The sequence below is a fragment of the Sphaerodactylus townsendi genome, linkage group LG11, assembly GCF_021028975.2.
Source record: "Sphaerodactylus townsendi isolate TG3544 linkage group LG11, MPM_Stown_v2.3, whole genome shotgun sequence".
Classification (NCBI taxonomy): domain Eukaryota; kingdom Metazoa; phylum Chordata; class Lepidosauria; order Squamata; family Sphaerodactylidae; genus Sphaerodactylus; species Sphaerodactylus townsendi.
This window is the reverse complement of record NC_059435.1, coordinates 26,864,865-26,891,608: the sequence shown is the minus strand read 5'-3', so window position 1 is coordinate 26,891,608 and position 26,744 is coordinate 26,864,865. Positions and strand designations below refer to the sequence as shown.

The 26,744-nt window shown below is 39.5% G+C and overlaps 1 protein-coding gene across 4 annotated transcripts in view; it reads right to left on the bottom strand.

Moving 5' to 3' along the window:
* The window catches only part of ULK4 (unc-51 like kinase 4), a 221,534-nt gene that overhangs the window by 156,207 nt on the left and 38,583 nt on the right, over positions 1-26,744 (bottom strand). For all 4 annotated transcript variants that reach the window (XM_048511796.1, XM_048511794.1, XM_048511797.1 and 1 more), the window contains 8 exons: positions 21,066-21,227; positions 18,780-18,962; positions 11,756-11,883; positions 9,465-9,598; positions 7,021-7,142; positions 6,058-6,114; positions 1,336-1,387; positions 1,137-1,231 (listed from right to left, as the gene is read on the bottom strand). In XM_048511796.1, the coding sequence (XP_048367753.1) occupies positions 1,137-1,231; positions 1,336-1,387; positions 6,058-6,114; positions 7,021-7,142; positions 9,465-9,598; positions 11,756-11,883; positions 18,780-18,962; positions 21,066-21,227 (933 nt within the window). The remainder of the gene's footprint in view (positions 1-1,136; positions 1,232-1,335; positions 1,388-6,057; positions 6,115-7,020; positions 7,143-9,464; positions 9,599-11,755; positions 11,884-18,779; positions 18,963-21,065; positions 21,228-26,744) is intronic.

Below are 26,744 nucleotides of genomic sequence, written 5' to 3'. Positions count from 1 at the left end.
CAATGCAGCTTAGTAGCAATGAGGCTTTTATATGGCAGATTTCCCCATAGTTTCCCTGTCCACATTTCCCTGCAATAGCCATCCTTCCTCCCCTGGGGATTTTTTAGTTCTTTCAAAATCATCAAATGAATATCGTTATATTGATACAACGTTATAACAATAAGTGTAATTGGTTTTCCTAACTCTCAACTTTCATGTATAAACTTAAAGTATAACTTAAAGCTTGCCCGAAGACTTTTTTCTGCAAGTTGTTTTGCTTTGCTCTAGAAACCAACATTTGCTATGCAACAAGGTCAGTATCCAACTCTGTGGACACTTTAGTCCACCAATCTTAGATGAAGATTTCCAGTCAGAAAAAATGGTATCCTATTAAAAAAAATATGTTTAAAGTATGGATCTGGAACCTTGGATACGTCCTGATTTGATTTAACAAGAAAGCACCAAGTCCCTTGGGGTGCTGGAGTATTTACATCCATAGATTTCAACATCCCTTGAGTGAAAGAATTTCTAAACTGTTGATATTATCATGCAAATGAAGTGTTAAATTTATCCTACAATGATGTTAAGCCATATTCTAATTAATTAGAATCATATACCTTTTGTGCAGTACTACAGAATTGCTGATCATGGCACTAATATCTGATAGGATTAGGGATTTAGGGCAATCAAAAGGAAAGAACATTGGGACAGAAAGCTTGTTATCTTTAGATGTACATCCATGTGATTATGAATATTTTAAAATTTTCAAGTAGTAGTTGTTTCACAACTCCGAACAAGTAGTATTTTTCAACAACTAGTAAATGTTCGAGTAGTAGTTGTTTCACAATTCACAACTCACACAGAAAAATCTTTTGTCAACTTACAACCCAAGATGAATGTACGAAAGGTAAATTGGCTCCAAGACAGGATTTTGCCTACATACAAATGAATAATCAGATTCGACAGAGTTCAATTTTAAAAAATCTAAACAAATGGCAACTTAAAAAAAAAACTTGGTGGAAAACACTAAATCAATTTCCTTTCTTCTCCTGTTAGTTCATTTAAAAAAACACATGACCTAATAACTACTGATGATCTGGAAATATTCCATTTATTAGTTAAAGCACATCAATGTTTCATATAGTGCCAGGACTTACTGTTGAGCAGTAAAGCATCAACAAAGCTGGATGTTGTATTACTGCCTCAAGTGTTGATAAAGCTGTCTTAATCAGTTCTTCTGAAGCTGTTTGTCCTGTTTGGGGTGGGGGGAGAGTAAATCACAGCGTCTCCTTTTGGTATTAAAGACAGAATATGTTTTTATATAAAAGAAATGGCAAGTGTCCCAGATAAACTCACCAATTGCTCCACGTAAGTTAGTTTCTCCTGAATCTATTGATCTGACAAAATACTGGGGAAGAAGATGGAGGAAAGCATACAAATACAGAAGATTAGTTCATTTTTACATGGTCCAAAATGTTTAAATTTTCATTATATATAACAGGGAATACTCATCAGTTTATCTAGCAGTAGCAGTAATGACAGCAGAAACCTGACAGATGAGAATTAATTAATTAATTAATAGTGTGTGTAGATTTATCCACTATTGAAGACTGAAATGGAAAAGAGTCCAAGTTTGTATATTTTGTAAAATGTTAACAATTTATTGTTCTGATTTAAATTATTTACATTGCTTATTGTACTATGTATTATTTATAGACTGTATTGATTATTGTATTATGTATTGATTGTATATGTCAGTGGTGGTGAACCTATGGTACAGGTGCCAGAGATGGCACTCAGAGCCCTCTCTGTGGGCACGCTCAAATAGAGTGCCCACCCCACACATCTAGGCTGGCCTGGGCCGCTGGGCTCAATTATTAGCATCAAACCTAAGACCTAGTTTTGGGGAAACAGTGTAGATAACCTTGTTAAGCGCTGTTAAACCCCACTGATTTTCATGCAAAAAATTAAAGTGTGATCCTTTACCTGGGAGTAAGCTCGGTTGCTGGCAACGGGGCTTGCTTCTGAGTAAACCCTCCTAGGATCGTGATTCACCGATTGGAAGAGTTCCATGGTTGCTTCAAAGCAAAGCCACCCACTACCACCAAGCTTACTCCTGAGTAATGCACGCCTCAGAGTCAACCATTTTTTCTAATCTCAGTATTCTAAAACCTCAGTATTCAGGTTAAACTGCCATGTTGGCACTTTGTGATAAATAAATGGGTTTGGGGTTGCAATTTGGGCAGTCAGTCTCAAAAAGGTTCGCTATCACTGGTATATGTTAACTACTATAAACTGCCCTGAGCCCAGCCTTTTGATGAGGTAGGGTAGGATATAAATCCAATTAAAGTAAATCATACTGTATCCTAGAAAACTGTTCAGTCACTTTTAATGTTCCAGAAATCACATTTGACATAAGTTTATAACATCATTTTTGAAGTTCAGTCAAGTTTCACTGTAATTAATACTACTGTGAACTGAATGACTTTTACCATTACTGATATCAAGAAAGATAATTTCCTGATAAAACACAACACTGCTGAACAATGAACTTCATCAATAGTTCAAGAATCTCTTTTCTATTCAGTTCTGAATTTCAGGGGATGGATTCAAAAGACTAAAAGGCTCCTAGAAAATACAGTTGTTATTTCTGAGATATTTTCAAGCAGTGTTTCATAACACACCCTCTATGGATAAATATTGAAGGAAGTGCTGAAAACTACATCCTCCCACGCTTTTAGGATAACCTAAATAAATCATCCTTCTGAAAAGCAGCAAAATGAAATATTAATGTTCTGGGATAAGTCAATACATGAGTATTATTCCCACTGCTCATGTGCCACTTAATTTATTTCCATTTTTGTGATTCAGTTTTATGCATGGAAGGTATTTTATATGGATATAAGAGATATGTCATTGATGCTAACGTGTCAGAGAAGCAATAACCCTCCACAGAATGCAATGTATGTTAAATTGTTCAGGACCTATAATATAAACGTGTGATTTCTTTTTCATAAGGTATCACACGAGAAAAGAATAATCAGGTAGAAAAAGAGATCCTGGCACAATGAAAAAAAATGTATCAAGACATTTATTAATTATGCTTAGATCCTATATTGTTTTCCAATTGAAAAATTCAAGGGAGCTAACAAAAATAAGTATAAAATAAACATCAGCCAATAGAAGGGCTTTCAGTCTTCAGCCTCCTTTAGAGTGACTTACTGCTGATGGGTTCAGGGTGCAGGAGCCAACTGGGCTAAGCAGGCCAATGGAAAGGGCTATGAATTGTCCTATCATCTGCTAGGCAGAAGAATGGCTGACTCGAGATCTAATTTGTTTTTAATTAAATCATGGATTTAACTTATTAATCAGCCGTAAGATAGAATCCGGTAAGCTTAGAAGCCCTTTTCCCAGCCCTTTTTCCCGGTCTGGCTATTTCACAGGGAGATTTGCCTCCATCTCGTAAGAAGTATGCTAGAATTGTAGTGAAGGAGAAGTGTTGAGAACTTTGAGCGGTAGACAGAAAGCAGGTAAAAGAAAGCAGAAATAAAACAGTCCTAAAAATCTGGGATCTACTGCAACAAATGAGAGATATTGTCTCTGGAAAACCATAGGAAGAGCTATTGAAAGCAACTTAGCATCCAGATATATTAGGAATCTGGACATGAAGCTAGCAGAGAATGTTGCTGTGTCACCCAACCACACCAAAAGCTGTGGGGAAACTGCACAAGGATAGAATTCAACAACAGTGGCCATTTCAGAAATGGTTAAGAAGTCAGCGCTAGGAGCTTTCTCACTTTCTTTTTAATGTAAAGTTATAGTATACTAGGCTACAAGGCAGGAGTCATGCACAATGTTCACAGCACCTCTTCCTCCAATAGACTTAATGCTAAATCACCATAATGCATTTGTTCATCAAACAGGACTGAAGATTCCATGCAGGATACTATAAAAACAGGTCAGCATTAAGCAGCTGGTGTCAGACCAGAAACAGATACTACATTAAAAGCCACTTAGAAGACTACAATGACAATTAAAAGAAGATACAGAGATATGGACACCTCTTTAGATGATTTCTAAGAACTTAGCTGAGATTCATCCCAAGATGATAGTTTCAGTGTGTTCTGATCTTAAAATTCAGTGTGGATAATAAGTATCTCAGGACATACTCCAGCCAAAGTTAAGCAGTTCAAATTCCACAAAATTCAGCCGAGAATTCAGCTTTTGTTTATCTCTTCAGTTGAAACAACAGGACTCCAAAGTGCTTTATTTTAGCTAGACTGGTTTATACCCACTGTTCCTTATGGATGTAAGGGGGAAACTAGGACATGAAAGAAGACTTTGCAACATGATGAGAGACCAGACGTGTTCCGAGCTGGGACACACAAACAGAACTTCACTTGACAGTGATCTCCAAAATGCATTAGGATAGGCTTTCGCGCATCATAAGTGTCTATCATTCATCTACTCCCAATTTTAAATTAAACAAATGCACATCCTATTAAACTCCCTTCAAAGTCACAGTCTCAGTGCTGATATAAGCTGAAGTGCCATTTGATGTAGACTGCCATTCCAAACAGTTGCAGCAGAACCAATCTTTCCTAGTCATGTTACATAAAATACATGGCTTGCTAGTTTATTTAATTGCAAAGCTTGTGCTTATTTTTTCATAAATGTCATATTTTTAGTGAAGAATGAGCAGGACATCAGTGGCATACCATCTCTCTCCTAAGCAGCTTTCTATTGGCAATCTTCTGTCAAAAGACATAAACTCTTCGATGAAAGTTGAGCTAATAAAATATTTTGGAGAGAAGCTTTGCAATACCCTTTTTAAAGTTCGAACTGCAATTTATTTTAAGTATAATTCTAAGAGTATCTCCACCAATATTATTGTGTCTACAACGATAAGAATGTTCCAATTAAATCTAAGGCACATATTTTCTTGGAACTGAAAGGCACATGGAGGTAAACACGAGGCCATCCTGCTATTAGCAGACAGCGCTGCAGTCTTCTTGATAAGTAAACACATTTTGTTCCAGTGGGAAAATGGTGCTTTTAGAATATATACCTGTCACTTGATAGCTACTGTTTTGGTAATGGTAGAAACTGACAATACAAAGAAGAAATACTTCATTTTAACTGCAGTGAGCTATGGCACAATTGAAATTCCAATAGTGGTTTTATTGTTAATATCAAAGCTATCACACTGATGCTCAATGTGACAAATGTCTCACCTCTCTAGTTTATAATATTCAGCATTTCATCAACTAAACATAATGTAAATATTCTGGCAAGGAGAAAAAACCCCACAATTCTTTTAGGTTGTATTCTCAATCTTTTAAAAGGCAGTAGAGTCCTATATGAGCTATTTTTGCCATACTATGAAAAGAAGTAATTATACATTTACTCAAAACTTCTTTTTAAAAAGCTAATGTAGGGTGGCATGTTTGGGTTTTTGCCACCAGTTACAAACAAAAATGTGATTTCTAAAAAAACAAGGTTGTTTAAATTATAGGAGACAAAAAGACACAACAAGTGGTATTGCTGAAACCATACATTGAGGACTTGAAGGAACAGAGAGGTGACTCACACTGAGACAGAAGTAAGATAAGTGTATCTTATCTTCTCTAAGTTGTCTGATTAACAACAAATAGAGAGACAGAGAATATTTGAAAGGTGGCTTGAGAGAAAACAGTCACTTGATGATGGAGAGATCTCAGGGGAAGTTGGGCTAATGAATGCTGTCCTTAGTCATCGGTTACTCACTGTAATACAAGACACTACATAGATAAAATCAGGATCTTATGCAGGTACTCAGTCAGTTGCTGCAGCTCCTTAAGACATCATATATTTTGAATTACAGACTTTTAATTTCTCAATTAAATTTGCTGTAAAACAACATTTATTTTTGAATGCATGTAAGGTGAGAAACAACATGCATCAGCAATTCAAAATAAGAGATGTACACAGATAAATCCGAAAACAAAAAAAACTGCTAATATTATGAGCATGGGGCTTTTATGTGTGAAATGCTCTTCTGATAGTTTTGTTCATTTGTGACTTAACACTGTAACTTACCAAGAGATTTCCATAGTTGCAAAGAAATTCATCAGTTACAAGTTGCGGACGAAACACCTAAATATACAGAAAATTAAAAACACAGTAAGTACCATATATACTTGTGTATAAGTCAATAAGTCAATAAGGTGCCTCGACTTATATGCGGGTCGACTTATACACGAGTATATACGGGACATGAAATAGGTGGGAAAAGTGCCACGTAGTTTGGTATAATTTTTAATACAAACACACGTTTGGTCAGAATGGAACACTGCATATAAAAGAGGCACTTTGCTGCAATGCCACCAGCAATTAAATAAGAATTTCAAAGTTGAAAGCTGAAACATATGCACACCCATTAAAGTTACTTTTCTGTACAAAGAAAAGCAAGAGAAGGCAAAATTTTGCACAGCAACCCATGGTTCAAGAGACACGCACTGCTTCTTTTTTGTGCATTTTCCACAGCCCATTTCGGATTGGGGCTGCGTACCTTACTACCTGCGGAGTTGACTGTCAACACAATTCCCAAGCAGGAGGAAGAGGTGACTTGCTGCTTGGTCTGCCTTGAAGCTGCCCTCAGCAGGGCATCCAACTTGGCTTCAGACAGGAAGCAGTCTCCTGAGTTATTTCCCGCCATGCTAACAAAGGGCAGGAAAAGTCTTTCTCTCTCTCCCAAGGACCGTTAAGCCAAAAGCAGGAAGAGAAAGAAAGACACTAAGCAAGTAAGTAAGAAATTAAGAAGTAGAAGAGTTTTAGGAAGAAAAAGGCAGAAAAGTATGCAGAGAATAAAGGGCCGAGGTCTAGCCCTGTTCTCCCTACCTGAGGCAGGAAAAGAACTGAGGAGGGTGATTCCCACCAAGGGAAATTCTTCCTGCTTCCCTTTAGGAAGTAGTGAGGACCATCCACTTGCAAGACGTCTTCCTGCCTCAGTGGAGAACAAGTAGTAACATTTCTCACATTTTGGCTTTTAGCAACTGTTACCTGAGATGTTACAAGATGGAGTACTACAGGCATCATTGGAAGGCAACCTTTCAACTGTTTTGCTTGGACTGTTGATGGATGCTTACGTCCTGATACATTGGCTAAAGCGGCAAGAATGTCATCTGTAAAGGGCAGGTTTCATATCATTAGAAAACCAGCAATTCATCAACCTAAGCGCTTATCAACACTTTCCCAATCCTATTTTGATCTCAACAAAATATTTTTTAGTTTCAAACTTTAGAACAAAGTAATCAACTCATAATACAACAACAAAATTTCCGGGTGTGTATATTATTACTCTGCAGCACCAAAATATTTAAATGAGAGATGTGTCTCTCTGGTCTGAAGAACACGTGAATCCAGGAACGAAAACTTCCCAGGTCAATGAAATTCTTTGATTGTTTATGACTGAGCATAGCACACATGGTTCCTAGTCTCCAGAAATAATGGAACTTAATTCCAGTTTGAAGTGATGACTGAGGACAGAGATATAAAGCAGCAAAGTACGAACAGCATGGCCTAGAGCCATATGTTTGAAACACTCATGAATATACACCTTTAGAACATTTGTACTATCTCCTGCTGCCCCCGGATTTTTTCAGTAAAACATTGCATCAGCCAATTCATTTCGTATCCTAAGTCATTAGAAAAAACCTGATGCACATTAATAGGTATTTTATGTAGTAAAAATTTTAGAGTACATTTTGCCAGAGTTCCTTCTTACATTGATTTGAAGTCATACCCTATAGATATATTAAAATGGCAGGGAATTCAGGCACAATTAAGGATCTAAAGTAGCAGGGCTGTGAAAGACTCCTGAATTACTGCCAGTCAGAATAAATAGTACTTAAGCAGTGGTCTACAAGGCAGCGTCTTGAGTTTATGCATTTAATCAGTACAGTGTGTGCCATGGGTGTATTATTATATATTATTGCTTAAAAGCAACCCTATGCATTTTGTTTCCTGTCAGAACATGGAATATCTACAGGGAACTAATGACTTCTCATGAACTTCCTTCTAGTTTTCGATATTCATCAAAGCCCTACTCTCTAAGGTCAATACTCTTAGAACAGACAGAAGTTTGTGATTGGCAACACCCACTTCCTGCTTTCATACTAGGTCCGTATATTTGGGAAGCAGCTTGCAGGGTTATGGTTATGCTTTCTCCCATCTTGAGAAGATGTGCATTTTCTTTCTTTTTTGTCAGCGAACGCTACAGTTTTAAGCAGGGTGTTATCTAGCAGTAGTACTAAAAACACCCTGTGAGGTGGGTGGGGCTGAGAGAGCTCCAAAGAACTGTGACTAGCCCAAAGTCGCCCAGCTGGCATGTGTTGGAGTGCACGGGCTAATCTGGATTCCCCAGATAAGCCTCCACATCTCAAGTGGCAGAGCAGGGAATCAAACCCGATTCCTCCAGATTAGAGTACACCTGCTCTTAACTACTACGCCACTGCTGCTCCTCACCGAACGAGTCACCGTTCTTTCTTCTTAGCTTTTAGTAAGTCCTCTGCTGGGTTTGCCTTAGATCTTTTCCACATGTACCACTCATTTGTGTCTTGGAAGTTTTCTGTGAAATCATTCCACATACCTCCATTCCTTCCATCGTTTTTCCCCTTGACCCTTCCATTGTATGCATTCCACACGCTACTGCAGAAAATACATTATTCCTAATGATGGTGGGATGTCATCCGTAATGCAGATGAACAACCACCCCTCTCATAGTCATATTACAACCCTTCCTAATCCTTCCTAGCCATATTACGTAAAATAAATTGTTGGCTAATTAATTTAATTGCAAAGTGTGTGCTTATTTGTTCATACAAATGCTCACCTACCATTCTTTGCCTTTCCTATTATACTTTACATGTTCCACTCTTGGAATGCAAGAGTCAAACTAGACATGCAGGTTCATAAAGAGTTGGGTCTGGGTTCCCTACAGCCACATAGAACCTGTGGTGAATGGCTGTTAAAAAATAAAGGATAGTCCATTTGGGCTCAGAGCACTGTCATGGGGAAGGGGGCTGGGAAGGAACGGCTCTTGCCTCCCCCCTCCCAGCTGTTTTTCTATGCCAAAATAGCACTGGAGATTATTTAATTTCCCCATTTCCATTGCTCTACATGGAGTATTCTGTGCATGTGGATGAGCAAAAAACAGGAAAGTAACTACCCCTCCACAATATTTCAGTGCAGGAAAATGATGGGGGGCTTCCTCCTCCTGCAGCAGCAATCTGAGGCCAAACAGATTCTCTTTTATTTTTAACAGCCATTCCTCACAGCCGCTGTGGGGTTGAGGGGGGTCCAACTCTTTAAAAACCTGAATGTCTAATTTAAGCCTCAAGTTTCTTGAAGAAAAACAGTCTTTTTTTTTTCAATTTTCTGCAGTTAAGTGTTATGTAAGGGAGTAAAGAGAAAACCCCTGTTTATAGTCAGGCAACAGAATTTACCTAGAATTTGCGGTAGCTCCTGCACAATGTGATAGATGAGAAGATCCAGGCATTTTGACAGATATTCATTGCTGCTTTGCTGTTCTTTTCCTGGTGTGCCCTTTCGGCTGTCTCTTTCAATATACATCACCAGTCTACACACAAACAAATACAAGGATTACCTCCTATGAACAAAAAAAAAAGATGCTACTCTCTACACCTTTGAGACAAACATTTCCATAAGGGAGATGTTGTTTAGACAGTGCTCCAAGCAGCCCATTTAAGATATCAATTTTTTTTTGTTTTTGATCAGGAAGGTCGAAAACTAAATCACTAGAGAGGAAAAAAACAGAATAAATATATGTAGCCAGATACAACTCAGATGTCTAGAAGCAATACTAGTCATAATATCCTGTTTACATAAAATGAATGAACTGGCAAAGTAGCCCAATTTTTTCAGTATTTAATTTCCCACAATCATTCTTCCCTTCCTTTTTTTCCCTTTAGCTGTACAATTCTCAGTGGTGCCTAATCTAATAAATGCCATTTTCAGAGAAAACAGATCTAGTTCACTAGCTTATTCTTATACTGTATGTGCAGGAAGATGTCAGTATTAGGGGCTCTCCAATTAATACTAGTAAGTATAGATGTAGCAATTTTTAGCAAATTACTGCAAAACTTATAGAGATGTAAAAATGTCAGAGTCATCACAAAAGTCAACTGCAAATTAGTGATTTTGCAATATATACACATGGCAAGGTAGAACTCCCTCATTCATTTCTAGGTTGAAGCTTCAGGTTTGGAAAGACACCAAACATTCAGTAGTAAAAATAACAGGGATTTCAAATTGATGCCTTTAAATATTTACCAGAGGAAGACTTCCTGCAAGTAGTGCACTAATTTATCCCCCCCCCCGCATTTTTTTGGCCTCCCATTTATCCCCCCCCCCCATTTTTTTTGACCAGAGAACATGGCTGGAGGAAAGGGAAGGCAGACACTGGGACAGTGAAGAGTGACAAAGGAGCATGGGTCCATCTTCCCTGCCCACTCTGAAATTGGTTAGAGTAGGGAGCCTCATGGGGGTTATGTTCATCAAGGAGGATGCCATGGCAGTGAAGAGTGAGCCTGACATTGGCCTACTCCATCAAGGTTGCAGCTCTTCCCGTCAAGTGGGGCAAAGTGTTGGAGGCTTTTGTTGCTTCCCTGAATGGAGTTGACCGCTTGGTAGCTGAAAATGGGATGCTGAAATAGGAAAGAGGAAAGAATACTGTTCTTACTTGGTTCTATACTGGTTTTAAATTCTGTAGGCCTACCGTGGCACAGAGGCAAGTTTGAGCCAAGGCCCTGTAGCTGCTTCTAAGAATCCTTCCATGACAGGGAAAATGAATGGCCCAATGGAATTGGGATAAATCACCTGTATCTCACCATACAGATAAGCTGTTCACTCTGAAGCCTGAAGGCTTCACTAGGGGAACAAATTGGTAGTTTTGGAAGCTGGTCCCTCAGAACAATTCTGAGACAAAGTCAAAGTCCGGCTTATTAAACACCAACAGAAAATTATTTTTTTATTTATCAGTTTAGCCTTTTAGCTAAGTCCAGAATTATTTTCTATTATTTCTATTTACCAGCTGTATTATTAAGCTTATAAGACACCTGGATAACAAACATTGTCTACTATTCTTGCCCATTAAGCAAACAACATTCAACATATAGAACAGTGATGGCGAACCTTTTTGAGACCGAGTGCCCAAAACCCACTTATTTATTGCAAAGTGCCAACACAGCAATTTAACCTGAATAACCCCCTCGAGCAGGGGCCAGTCTGCTGTAGCCTCCAGCAAGTCCCACATGCGCCGCTCTGCGCCTCTCTAGCATCTCTGCCCCCCCCCCCGCCCTGGGCAGCAGCCACCTGGAGTACAGGCACTAGGCCCGCCAGCCGAGTCCTCCCTGCTCGCTGAGATGCCCGTGGCCCAGGCCAGCCTAGATGTGTGGGGGGGACGTTTTCCCCCCACATGACGAATTCTGTGTGCGCGTGCCTACAGAGAGGGCTCTGAGTGCCACCTCTGGCACCCGTGCCATAGGTTCGCCACCACTGATATAGAATGATGTGAAAGTGACGTTATCCTGATATAATTGGTTATTTCAACTCTATCACCTACTGGTAGCAAATTTTCCTTATGAGCAAAAGAAAATCACACAGCCTCTCACAGGAAACAAGGTTTAATAAAATTAGCATAGAGTGCAGCATTGCCACAAAACTGTAAAGATTTTTTTTTTACGTATTCCAACTTTCATGCCAACCAATACTATACCTTGCTTGGCAGCTCAGAAGCAGCATCTCCCTATTATTAATGATAATTTGTAACAGAACCAAAAAGGCTTTTGCTCGAATAGAAGCCGAAGGACTTTCCAACAGTCGAACAACCGTAATTACAAAGTCCTGGGAGAAAAATAAATATAAACATCATTTTAATTACATAATATAAAGTAAGCAAAATTTCCAGAAATATTAACATAGTACATTGTTAACAGTATTTTAATGAAATAATGCTTTTTTAAAAAATATATAAAGATAAAGATACTGTTGTTGCATCTGATGTTGGACTGTTACAGGAAAAAACTGAAAGTAAATCCAACAAAATATGTCTCCCTTGAGGAAGAAGCTGCATAAAATTCAGCAAGAAAAAAATGGTGTAAAGTCTATAAATAAAATTATGGAACTCTGTCACAGTCTTTTACATTTTATATGACATCTGGCTCAAGTTTTTGCATATTTACATATTGAAGCTCCCAGTTCTTTGGATCCACCTCAGTTAAATAAGAATTCTGCTGGATGTTAAATAGCTAACAGCATACCTACATAGTAGAAATTTTAGAGTATTACTACACTTTCCTTTTATTTTTCTAAATATTTTTATAGCAAGTTTATAATGTTATTGCTGTTCTTGTTCCCCTTGAGTGTTTTCCAGTGTATTAGTATGGAACTTTGTTTTATTCTTTGGGATTGGTCTGCGACCATATATTTTAAAAAAACCCTGAAATACTGAGTATTATTTAGGTAACTTCTATTTAATTTTACTGTTTTATTCCAAACCAGTACTCTAGCATTCTGAACCAGCTTAATGGCATCCCCCCTTTTGGATGCATATAAGGGGGCTTATGTGTGTCAGTGAAACTGGGAACAATCTACATTCTGTCAAGAGGCTGAACTCCTAGTAGAGACTTGAGAGTTTAGCCTCTTGACAGAATGTAGATTGTTCCCAGTTTCACTGACACCATTCTGTCTTGAGAGAATGGTCACAGCTGAGACAGCAGACTAAGATGTGTCCATCCCTTCAGAGATCTATGGCCACATCGGCAGAAGAGAACAGATAGTTCCAATGGTGGTGGGCATAGAATCCTTAAAGGCTAACTAGGATTTTTTTTTATACAATGGCATTGCCACTAAAGTTAACCTTGATTAGTTCTACTCAGAAGAAGCCAATGATAAACCACTTCTGACCAACCTTTATTTCAAAAAACCTATGATGAGACAACCAAAAATGAAAAAAAAAATAGTGTTGGAAGATGGTACCCCCAGGTCAGAAGACACTCTATCTTCTGGAGTAGAGTGGAGGGCAAGGACAAGTAGCACTATTCTTAATGAAATGACTGAACAAGCCAAATTAACTTCAGTTTGTTAACATGAATGGAGGCAAAAGGAAAGTCCAAAGCTGTCAAAGAAATACAATAGGAATATGGAATGTGAGAAGCATGAGATCAAGGTAAGCTTGAAATTATAAGGTGAGTAATTGAATGTTTAAGCATATGCATGCCTGAGCAAAGGATACTAGCCTGCCCTCCACTTCTTGATTTGTTGTTGAGGTCAGCTTTGTTGTTTCTGGGAGGAAATCTGCAGCCGTACTGTCCCTTCAGGAATTGTCTAAGTTGGGTCCAGGAGTTCCTTCGGTAGCCTGATGATGTCTGGGAAGGGTTTGATGTGGAAGAGAGGACTGTTGGCCTGAAGATCATCTATTGGAGCAACAAAGGCTCTTTGGCAGGATCTTGCTTGTGTCTTTTGTTTCCACAAAGATCTGGTCCAAGGCTTTACCAAATGGTTTCCCTCCCTTGAAATTGTTTCCCTCCCTTGAAAGAATAAGCCAAAATGATGTTTTGGCAGTAGAGTTGCCTACCAGGCTCTTAGCCACAGGAGATGGCGAGTGGCTGCAGTTGAAGATATTGTTCTGGCCAAGAAGATGAGAGAGTCAAGGGTAGGACTGGCAGAGAATGCTACACCTTGAGCAGGTGGCTGGTGCCTTCGCGCAAGCAGCTGTCCCGGGGGGGGGAAGGAGCTGGAGGACTTTCCGACCCCCGACATTTGTGGACCTGCCAACAATGAAGGCAGTGGAAGAGACCCTGATTGTCATTGCTAGAGCTTCATGTGTCTTCTTGGAGGAGTGGTCAGGCCATCAGTCCAGGCTGTCCTTGATATGACAAGGTCAAAGGACTGGAGGGCAGCAACCGGAGCATCCACCAGAGGCACCTGCAAAAATTCATCAGCACAAAGAGGAGATGCATAGAGCTTTTTCACAAGATTGGAAAACTGCCTGTTGGCCATGGGCTTCTTCCATTCTCCCCTCAGTCTGTTCTCAAAGAAGAGAAGGAATGGAAAAACTTTCCTTTTGGAGAAACCATGGAGAGGAAATTCCTTGTCCCCTGTGAACTTAGGTTTTGTGTCTGGGTTAGGAGCTTCCTCAACCTCTTCAGGGGTCTGGATGTAAAGGGCAGTCATGCACTTGAACAAAACATACTGATAATCTTCTGCTGTGCCCTCGTCCTCAGGAACTTGAGTAATCTACCTCCCCTTTCTCTTCGATGAACAGCTCTTCCTCTTCTCTAGTCTCAGATCTGAGATGGTGGAGAACTCCCATTTTGGGCTTGTATGTCCTCTTTTAGAGCTGCTTTGGTGGGCCATGGCTTGCTCACCCCCCCCCCCCCCCCCGCACTGGTAGCCACCATACTTGGGCTTGGGAACCTTTTGGTTTCCCCCCATCATGGGGTTCAGGGTCTCTTCTGGAGGACAAAAGAAAGGCAAGTCTCTGAGTTTTGGAGTCCAGCCTGGGGAAGCCCTAGGTTATTAGGGAGTTGACCTGCTCCCTCAGGGTTTCCCTCACAAAGGAATAAAAGTCTGGAGGAAGGGGCAGGGTGCCCCGGAGGCGGATGAAATACTGACTTGTTGGTCTTCTAGGGAGCAATGACAATGGGAGCTGTGAACCTCTGCACATGTGCTGGCATCCGCTTCTTGCCTGCCAGAGCCTTCAATCCCTCAATGTGGCTAGAGGTTGCGGCAGTCACTTTCTCTGGGGGCTGCATTTTTGCAAGCCTTTTCACTCTTGGTGCTGAAATGGCAGCCATGTAGACTTCTGCCTGTGGGACAGCCACGGATGGCATGCCCAAGGGGTCTTGCAGAGGCCCGGCTTCCAAAAGGCAATCCATATCCTCCTCAAGGAACTCTGAGTCTTAGTTTTGTTGCGCTTTCCTTCCAATGTGGCTGATAAGCTGGTGGAAGGTGTCCCTCAGGAGAGGAGGAGAAAGAGAGAGAGAGAGAGAGAGGTAAAATAAGCAGAGGAAATGAAAAAGACAAGGGGTGATAGCAAAGGCTAAAGTAAAATTAGAGTAGAATTAAAGAGAAATTCAGTAGATACAATGGAATTAGTAAGAAACTAGTGCAGATAACCTAAGGATGTGCTACTCCCCTTGAAGCAAGAATAGAATGGAAGAAAGGGGCATTCGCACTCCAACAAGAAAAGGAAGAAAAGCAAAACTCATTTCATGCCTTCCCAGTGGGATGGTAGAAAACACTCTCAAGATGTCCTCTGGCTCAGGGGAGAATATGAACATTTATTTCTTTTAAATTTAGGAACAATATTTTTTATTTTATATCTTCAATTTATAGGCTGCCCTCCCCCAGAGGGCTCAGGGCGGTGGACAACATAAAATGTACAACATAATATAATCATTTGAAACAACAGTAAAATCTAAACCTGTAACCAATAACTAAAATAGGAACTGTATCAGATAGATGGCGGTGACCCTCCCCCTCAACTGAACCCATCGGAGGCCTAGATGGTAAAATCACACTCCACCCGGCTGGCCAAACGCCTGGAGGAACAGGTCCGTTGTACAGGCCCGGCGGAAACTCTGCAAGTCCCGAAGGACCCTGGTCTCACTAGGGAGCCTGTTCCACCAGACAGGGGCTAGGGCCGTAAAAGCCCTGGACCTGGTAGAGGTCAGCCGGATGTGTTTTGGGCCAGGGGCTGCTAGAAGGTTCTCCCCCGAAGATCACTTTACATTTTAACTTTTATTATTTTTGTGTAAAAGCGAACGTGTTACATAGATTTTTCTGAAATTATTCTTATAAACCATAAGTCAGTTATAGTGGCATGAGTTAATAAAACAACAGCATGTAGGTTTTGTTATATGAAGTTTTCAGCTTTACTACTGAAATCTGAATGTTAAGTAATAGCCCCCATACTGTTATTAATGTATGATGGCAAAATTGAATAACAGACAGTTCTGCAGTCTGTATTCATTCCTGGGCTTCTTGCTTTATACTCTGATATGGTTAAAAAGAGTTGTCCATTTCACTAAAAAGACAACTTCTGCAGGAGATATTTCACTTCTAAATTAGCATTAGATCTTTTTAGGATAGTATAATGAAAGTACACCTTTAGATTCAATCAGTACACTCACTGGTTTCACTTTTAAAAATCCAGGAGTACTATGTCAAAGTAGTTGTCCTCACACATCCCTCACTGTTTTTACTTTGAGGCCACTATTCGTTGATGACCATACTACAGCTCATAGAATGTACTGAATGTGAGCAGCAATTCAGACACAGATCATTTCTCTCTTGGGACTTGGCAAAGAAACCATGCCATGTTCTGTCCCTCATTATCTTATATTCAGCTTATCTGTGAGGGAGGGTTACATCATGGAAGATAAAACTTCCTATGTTGAACATTATCTTCTATTTGTTTTACTTAAACTGGCTGGGATCCAAACCCCAGACATGAGAGACTACCGCTTGAAGATAAACACTATATGCTGTTTAAGCTGCAGTAGTTCCCACTGCTAAAGAGAAAATACATTTTTAAAACTGAATTGTATCTCATCTCTTCAGAAGCAGAATGGTTTCACTGAAACAGCTCTGGCTGGAAATACAACCAGCTCCTATGTGCAAAAACCCATTCTCTGAATCCTGGCTAACAAGTAAACATATCAATGTAATAAAAACCCCAACCATCAACTCTGGTAGTTAATTTCTAGGATCATGCCACATGTATGCAATCAGCATTAGGAGTGTGCTCCAAGAAAAGTTTCATTATGATTTTGGATGTGGGATTTGGGGGTGGGTATTGCGATAGTTAATTTTGAGTCAGAACATTCCAGCCTTGAAATTCAAATCCATGTTAATTTTCAGAGTCCAAAGTTTGAGGATCATTTTTTTCAACAAGGAACCAATTCAAGGGTCTGTGGCAGCTATATTTACAGATAATGGCATCATATTTTCAAAGAATATAGCCCTTCCTCTAATCTAAAGATATTTCGAGTTTCAAGCACATTGAACAAAGACAGTTTTACAAAACCCACACAGTAGGTGCCTCTTCGAGCTGATTCCCTTTGGGAAGGGAGGGAATTGGTGCCAGCCCCAGGAGAACAAAGCACTTCCACCTTTCACCACCAGAATCAACTGGCTGTTGTGGGTTTTTCAGGGTGTGTGACCATGGTGTGATAGTTTTTGCTCCTAACGTTTTTCCTCCAAAGATGCCAGCCTCTATGTTAGAATCAAAAGTTAGGATCAAAAACTACCGGACCATGGCCACAAAGCCCAGAAAACACAGCAGCCAAAACCCTTTCATTTTCATTTTCTTATAGTAAATGACTAACAATAAAAATAATGAACCTTTCTGCTGAAAACTCTGTGCCATTCTTCCTATGGTCTGTTTGCTTCCTTTCACAAATTGAGGAAGGTGGAATGATTTAGAACAGCATTTCCGCTATTATTGCCTTTAGCGTACCTTTTTTGGAGTGAGGATGGAGAGGTTGTACCAAATTGCAGGAGAGCTGGGTTTCAAGTGACTTATACTAAGGGTCCAATTTTATGAGCCCCTGAGCAAGCATTCTACTTGCAAAGGGGAAAAAATGACTCCACACCCACAAAGAAATTGAGAGGAAAGGAGCAAGCTATAACCACAGCTCTGCCAGGCCATGTGTGGCTTGTGCTGTCTCGTAGTCACCTTTCCCAGACTGCTGCCAGGGAAATTTGGTGCATCAAAGAAAAAAATGATGTCTAATACTGCTAATGGAACTTAACCGAACACAAAAACTGCACAGATTTGTGTGCAGATTCAGGAAAATCACTGGAATTACCTAGAACAGCAATTTTTGCATATATTTTTGGCTTGAGAATTCCAGAATGTATACTTCTAATCATCATGTCTTGATTTGCTAAGAATTTTTGAAACAGTTTAATGGTATTGTTGAAGGCTTTCACGGCTGGAATCACTGGGGTGCTGTGCGGTTTCCGGGCTGTATGGCCGTGTTCTAGCAGCATTCCCTCCTGACATTTCGCCTGCATCTGCGGCTGGCATCAGATCCTCTTAAGATGCCAGCCACAGATGCAGGTGAAACGTCAGGAGAGATACAGCCCGGAAACCACACAGCACCCCAGTTTAATGGTACTCGCAAGGTGAGATTCTGGGAAGCACCTGCCAATATGTATTGGCTCCAAACACCATTCGAATCAACAATTTTGACACTGGTACAAAAATGCAAGAGCCAGTCCATTTTTTAAAAAAATAAAAGCTAGTATTCACAGGATGCTAAATCACATCAAATTTTATGGTATAATAGGGAATAAAAATAGGTACAACCTTTTTTCTCTCATGACATACAGATATACAATGTCAATATTGTATTTAAACACACAGGAAGTTCCCATTTCTATGGAAAAGTAGCACATCAATAACACAAAAGGGAAAAAACCCCTCTCCACCTCGACAAATCTCAATTGGCTATTTAGTTACTGTATGCTACTGGAAGCTATATTTGCAAAATAACCCAAATATCACAAATAATTTATATACTGGGATGGGCTGCAGTGACAATATGTGGTGGCAAGAAAGTCACACTGGCAGAAATCTTTCGATCAGTAGCAATTTTTAGGAGGATGCTTGCTGATGGATTAAAGTTAATATTGAACTCTGTTGAGAAATTCCAATGTTTAAACAGTTACCCAAATAATAAACTATAAAGAAAACACTATTTTAGCATAATAAGGATAATATAGCAAACCTTTTCCTGAACCAGTCTCTGCAAATGGATTCCACAGGACAACAAAGAAGAGAACATAGTCATCATATACTGTTGAACTTTACATATTCCAGTTGCCAGGGAATTTATCACAGCTGTTAGTCCCACTTTTTCAATCACACTCTGGAAAGCACTAGGTGAATGACGAGTAATTTTGCATAGTGCCTAGATAAGATAAAATTAAACAGATCAAGTTATCAGATTGATCAGATCAGGTTATCAATTTGTTAAATATTAAAAATGTTAACATTTGTTTATATTCATGAATATGGTCATTCTTCAACTAGAAGGACCCTCATACTGGGAAAAATCTATTTCTTTATCATGATCAGGGATGGCTATTAAGGTCACAAGGCACCGTCCCAGTAACTAGACCAAACTAAATTTACCTGCACAACTCACAGTTAATCACCATGACTCAATACAACCCGAAAGTGAAAATCATATCAATTGCCCCAGAAAAACCCAAGAATACTTGATATCAGAATGTAATATGGATTGCTTTTCTTCCTGAAATTATATTTTTCTGTGTACAAACTCTACCTTACAATAGGCAGTCAAAAACTTTACTAATCAATTCTACAGAATGTACAAGCTGATTCTTGGCAACATTAAAATCCTTGGTGCAGTTCCAAAAACTACCCAATTTGCATTAATTTTGTAGCAGAATCTGTTAAATGAATAGAACGTTGCAGGGATATTGTGATAAATCAGTCATATAACATAGGCCAACGACAGATGCTATGAAGGGTTCCCAGGTTGGGCACGAGGAGAGATCAAGAAGAGGAGAAGAAGAAAAGTTTGAATTTATATCCCTCCTTTTCTCTCCTGTAAGGAGACTCAAAGGGGCTTACAAGGTCTTTTCCCTTCCTCTCTCCACAGCAGACACTTTGTGAGGTAGGTAGGGCTGAGAGAGTCCCAAAGAACTGTGACTAGCCCAACGTCACCCAGCTGGAATGTAGAAATGCAGAGGCAAATCTGATTCACCAGATAAGATTCCACCAATCACTTGGAGGAGTGGGAAATCAAACCCAGTTCTCCAGATTAGAGGCAACCTGTTCTTAACCACTACACCATGCTGGCTCTCAAGAACATCTCCGATATCTGAAAGAAAGCTGATGATATTATATGGGACTCCTACTTTAGCCTAAAGTTTATATTCTTTTGGAGTACACAAATAAAAAAATTAAAAAAAACAGAAAACACTGCCAAATTAGCTAACGGCAGATGTCTACTCATTTGATGTTTCTGATGATTTCCCAATTCAATAACATAAAAGGTATATAAGGATGACCATTTTTTTTGTGAGCTGGCAAACCTTTGTACTCCTCTGCAGGGCAGAATTATCTCACATTTCAGTGACTTTATGCTTGCATTGTTCTAGGTCTATAGCTTCAAATATTGTGTGACAAACAAGGTCACATTTGTTCTATTTATTTAGAAACAAGTCTTCTCAGAAACAAAGTTTGTAAGAATGAACCTGTATTGATTCTAAAATGTAACCTAGCTAGTTTTGATTGGTGACACTAGCAAGATGATGAAAGATTCAGTCTCTGTAGAAAGTATGTCTGTGACACATACCTGAGGCAGGTTACACTCCAAAGCAAATAGGAAACGTAACACTGTTCTAGTTTATCACCCATGACAGATAAGACTGCACAAGGCAGCGATATTAACTATGCAACCTGCAGGCTTCAGAGTAGATACTTCTAGCATAAAAAGACTTCCCTTAATATTAGATATGGGAAGGGGGATTATGTTTTTATATTTTTAACTCCAGCATACTTCTGATATAAACTGTTACTCTAAAGATGTACAATGCCTATTACAAAAACTGACCAAAACTGAGGAATTTTTCAAAAAACTTTTGTACTCGAACAGCCATACCACAGTAGCAAAAAAATAATAATAAATTGATGCACATTCTCCTGATACTTGCACTGAAACACCAAAATTGAATACTACCGGTAATGATGTCCAAATGAAGGTGTCTAGAGAACCTATTAACCCATTATTGCAATGTTCCAGAAAGATATTGATATTTTAGGACCATTTTTTTTAAAAAGGAAAAGAAATAATTCATCTTCAGGGTGGACAGGAGGACACCAAGTGGTTTGATCACAACAGTCCATCATTGAAATGTGGGCTGAAGGTTGGTGGGAGTGGGTAGGACAAGGAAAACATTACACACAAGGAAAAAGTCACCTCAAAATCGGCATCTGAAAACATTCCCTAATGTACGTTATTTACAGAATGCACTTTGCTTACCGAAATAGCAGTTATCCTTAACGAATCAATGGTTGAATGCGTAAAAAGATACCATAATGCTGGTCCAATTTCTCCAGTAATAAACCCCTGACCATGGCAAGAAAGAGTGGAGCAGACATTTTCAACTATTTTTGCAGCCATGTGATTCACAACACGTTCTTCCTAGAAAGGGGGAAGATACATTAGCGCTCCTTGTAAAAATTAAACTATAAAAACTACGGTATTTGAAAATTCAGGGGAAAAACATAAGCAGAAAATCCCCATGCCATAATTTCCCCAACAAATACGAATAATTATGAATTATTTCTCTTTTATTGCAAGGACTGATTTAAATGATTTCTGCAACTGCCAATGTTTTGGGAAATAGCTACCAGGACCACTGCAAGTATAGAATCTTTGTCAATGTAACATATCATGCTGTTCTCCCCTGCATGCTATCAAATGCTTATCCCACTCTTCCTCTAATGGATTCAAGACTGAGCATGTGGGGTTCACTGCCCCTTCATCTGTGTTATCTTCACAACCCAAACAAGCTAGGCTAAGAGATAGTGACTATTCAACATCATCCAGCGACATTCAATAGCTGTTTCCAATATAGGGAAAACAGAACTTAGTTTAGCTCTTGCAATCAAAGGCATTCATTCATGTTTCCCTGTTCTTGGGACCTAGAAAAAGAACAGAATATTCCAGGAATCAACCCGTGTCTCCAAGTGCCCAAGAGGTTCCAGAGGACCTCATCCATTTGCATTTTTGTTGGGAGTTGACAATCTTGTCCCAGGGAAGACTCTCTTTCAGCCTCTTGTTTGACACATCCATTCTGCTTTAGCAAAGCTTTTCAGCCTTCTCCCTTTTGGACATTCTCTGACTCCAAACAGGCTAATATTGAAAGTTATTACCAATAATCACAGGGATTTCTCCTCTGTCGCAAGATGAATTCTAATAAGTTGTATCCAAAAATAGATGACTCAATTCAATTCACTGTGCCACAGAAAAAAGTGCTTATTCCCTTAGAAACAGAAAGCCAAGTAAATGGATTTTGTTCCTCTCAGTTCCATAACAAAATACTGCTTCCACTCATAAGGCCAAACAAAATCTTAAGTATCATTTACTGAAGACAATACGTATAATTCCATCTTCATTAATGGCACTAATATCAATGCCTTCCAAATACCTACCAGTTATTTGTAAAACCATACTAACTACGAATACCAATAGATCTCGAAAGAAAATGGCATAATCAGTATATCCTACACTCACATCCCTATGTTATCTATGACCCTATTTTTGTTACCTTTAGTGACTGTCATACATTATATAATACATTATGTCAATTTCTCAACATTAAATCATAATTAAAATGTTTACATTTCAACTGGATAAACATTTCAAATATTTAACCAAATTTTCATGCCACACTGATTTTATACACATGTAGAACTGCCAACCTCAGTAAAACTACTTTTCATACCAATAATCACATCTAGAATAACCTGGATTGTAGCATGAACACCAAACCCGCATTTGTCTAACGTATATATAATATTGTGAAATAATCATCACAAATGAGTGACAATTAAGTGGCTTTGGAATCACCATACAAGTGTTTTTATGGCAAGGTAGTATGAACAAATATAGATTTCATCTCACATTCATGTTCTTATTTCAATATAGGCAAATAATTCTATAAACAGAAAATGCTCCAAAATTACTATTTAAAGGATTAAATATACAAGCAGCTTATTACATATGCATGATAATCAGAAGCACTTATGAAGATCCCATTATAGGTTAAACCCTGTATACTGAACTAAAACACATACTAAATAAATCCAGGCCAAAGCACAGTTTCAAGATAGCAATTATGACAAGCAGTAACAAGCTGGGTAACATACAGCAGTGATTTTGTCTATCTCCAGCAAATGCGTCCCTTACGGGTTTCTTCAGCTTGCATATGGCATCCAATAATGAGATGAAACATTACCTGTGTCACACAACCATAGCGTTTTGGCTGGAAAAGGGTCATGGATTGTCACAATGTTCCATAAACTCAATGAGGCTGTCAGCCTAATTCAATTTGCTGCCACCTGAAATGGGCTGTCTTTAGCCCCTTTGGGATCTATTATCAAAGAGAGTCTATAAGCAGGAAGATTGTACCATTTTCTGCTTAATTAGCTTTCTGGAAAGGAAGACTAAACTAAACTAATATTTGGTCTCTTACACTAAGAGGCTCCTTTTTGCCATATTATGAGTCCAGGAGCTGTGCTAGTCAAGAGAAATGTGTCCATAAGGAAGGAGTACAAAGCAATAGTCTCCCTTTGTGCATCTCATAAACTTCTCTAATAAACAGGTTGAAAAAATTATTTTGTGGTTTTGAATTTAATTCCAACATTATCCCAATGCAGAAAAGTTTAGAAAGTGCTGACCACCTGCAGCTTGAGTAGATATTCAAATTCATCATGCAAAAGAAAAAGATGCTAATGTTGGCATGTTTTCCTTTCAGCTAATAAAGACCTGGATAGGTTCAATGTACCTCCTACACTGGATAGGAAGAAAACAAATACAGCAGGAAATGCTGCACACATAATTTACTGCTTGCATGGATCATTTGGAAAAGTGGAGAGAGGAGAAGAGTTTGGATTTATACCCCACTTTTTTCAACCATAAGAACTCTCAAAGTGGCTTACAAACTCTTTCCCGTCCTCTCCCCACAATAGACATCTTGTGAGGTGGGGCTGAGAGAGTTCTGAGAACTGTGACTAGCCGAAGGTCACCTTGCAGGCTTCATGTGTAGGACCAGGAAACAAAAACAGTTCCATAGATAAGAGTCTGCCACTCATGCGGAGGAGTGGGGAACCAAATCCGGTTTTCCATATTAGAGTCCACCGCTCTTAACCACTGCACCAAGGTGACAGGCAGTTACCGGCATATCTCCATCTTGCCAGTAAATCACCTCTAACACACACAAGCAGAATTCCAACACATACAAGCAGAATTCCATCTCAGTAATAGAGGTTTGCATGTCCAGGCATCCACTGGGGGCTGTTGCTGAGTGCAGTCCCCAAAACAATTACTGATTACAAAACTGTCATTGATGAATGGGTGGCAGTGAGGAGAAGAAACTACCGCCATTCAACAGTGTCTGGTGAAGGCAGGAGGGCAATAGCGGTGGTTTCTTAGCCCTCCCGGAAAAGACCAAAAGTCAATTAAGATAACCATCCTTCCATACTGACCAGATGGATGATTCCGAAAAAGTCTTGGATTGGTCGTTCCATGAATCTACATAATTCTCCTTTTAAAACCATAGAAACTGTTTTGCCCAAGGTGGAGATGCATCATCTTTGAATTTACAGTGCATCATTGAATTCACAGATTTACAATGCAATCCTAAAGAGATTTAGGCCAGTCTAAGTCTGTTCATTTCAGTGGGCTACAACTGGAGTCACGGTGCTTAGGATCGCACTGATATTTGTCCAAGAACACACACACAAAATAAAACAGTATTTAAGATGTTGGAAAACTAGGGACAGAAACAAAAAGTAGAGCCTCTTGTGAGTTAAATGTCTTGCATTCCTCCCCTTCTTCTCCAAAGTGTAGGAAATTCAGTTTATCCATATGTTCAGACTAATGGCAGGCTGAAGACTGACAGACCTCAGATAGACCCAACAACTAACTGTCTGACAAAAAGGCTCCTTGCCATTCAACATCTGTAGCAGATTCTGGGATGCAGGTTGTCTTTTTTAGTCCAATAGTAAAGTAGGAATCCTGATCAAAGTTCACAGTAAAAAAAAAAAAGTCTAACTAACGATTTTATGCCCAGGACTTTTGGGGCTGGGTGGAAAGCTTGTGGGCTGTACAAGGAGATTGTGTCAGGCAACAGATTAGAAAAGATTCTCTTCTGTAACATGGTTTAAGGCTTACTAAGCCCTTATGATAAATCTCTGGAGTAACCATCCCACCCTGCCTGCTTACATGATACATCCATTTCAGAAGAATGGAATTTTTTGGACCAGCTAATACAGAACAGGATGATCTCAACAGCAGGAACGGCACATGACATTTTGTGGCAAAATATTCTATCAATTTGGTATTATGTGAAGAATTTCTTTCTTTTGCTCATCCCAAATCTTTAAATGAGTTTCAGTTAGTGATTGACTTCTAGTGTTGAGAGAAAAAACCCTTCTATTCTCTCCTCATTCATGCCAATGAATGTTTCAAGTGTATCTCAATGTCTTTGAAACAGACTTTAAAAAAGGAAGATTCATAATCATGCTAAATGTATGACTTCAGGAATACCTCTTATATGTCTTCTGTTAAGCATATAATCTTATATGTTTTGCAAAGAAAAATGCTTGTTCATTGACACTCAGTAGAGCCTATATGTTTTTACAGTCTAACTCTATACATTTAATGTATAGAGAAAATAAACATGTGGATAACTGTGATCTGGTAGACATTATATACTTGGACTTTCGCCAATTCCCATTGGAGCACAGGCTGGGCATGGACTCATCCAGGGCATGGACTAACAGCCCTCCCCTTTAAACTGTCAGGATGGAGAGCTGGCGTTGAGCAACCCTTGCAGGCTATGTCCCCACCCTTCCCGGTTGGGTTGCTGAGGCCTCTCTGGCCAGACCATTTGGGCCCAGAGACCTCATTGTCAGCAGGAGATAACATGTCCCAGGTGCCACTTGGGCTGAGTTGGGTTGCAGCAGCTGCACCCCAGGCAGGGGCTGAGTCTATGGCCCCAGAGGGCCTGGGGCTGCAGGAGTCAACTGCCTGGATCATCACTGCGCCAGGGCCCTCTTCTGGTGCTGCTGTGGCCCCTGCAGATCAGGAAGGATGCTGCTACCAACACTGGCCATGATGATTAAAGGAACCTCCATGTTCAGAAGCAGTTAATCTCTGAATAATGGTGCCAGGGAAGAAGGTCTTGGCCTCTATGGTCTGGTGTGAGACCTTCAGAGGAATTGGTTGGCTATTGTGTGAGACAGGATGCTGGACTAGGTGGACCACTGATCTGATCCAGCAAGGCTCTTCTTATGTTATTTATGCAATCCTAAATGTAGTTATACTCTTCGAAAGCACTTAAACATAGTTTCACTCACATGTACCAGGCTGTAGGTGAACATTCTTCAGGGAAGTCACACACATGCCATTTCAGTTCTGCCCTTAATTCTTACAATTTTTTTAAACAATCTCCATGGCAACCTACAGTTGCCTGGCACGAGAAGCATGCTCCGTACAACCTTTAATTAGTTGGCTTCCTCTGCTGCAGCTGCAGATGCCCACATGGTGGCAATTTCAGTGACGAATGACCACACAGTGGCCTTTATCATAATGAAGTTTAACCTTTTTCTCCGCATTTTAAAATGAACATTTAAATGAATACATTTTTAAAAACAATTCCTACATAATTAGACTTTCTGCCATTCTGCAAAGAAAGGATGCAGTATCACATACACGCTACAGGGGTCAGTGCTATCAGTCACAGACCAGGAAAGGGATTTAGGCGTCTTAGTTGATAGTCCCATGGGAATGTCAACTCAATGCATGGCAGCTGTGAAAAAGGCAAACTCTATGCTGGGGATAATTAGAAAAGGAATTGATAATAAAACTGCAAAGATTGTCATGCCCTTATATAAAGCAGTGGTGCGACCGCACTTGGAGTACTGTGTCCAG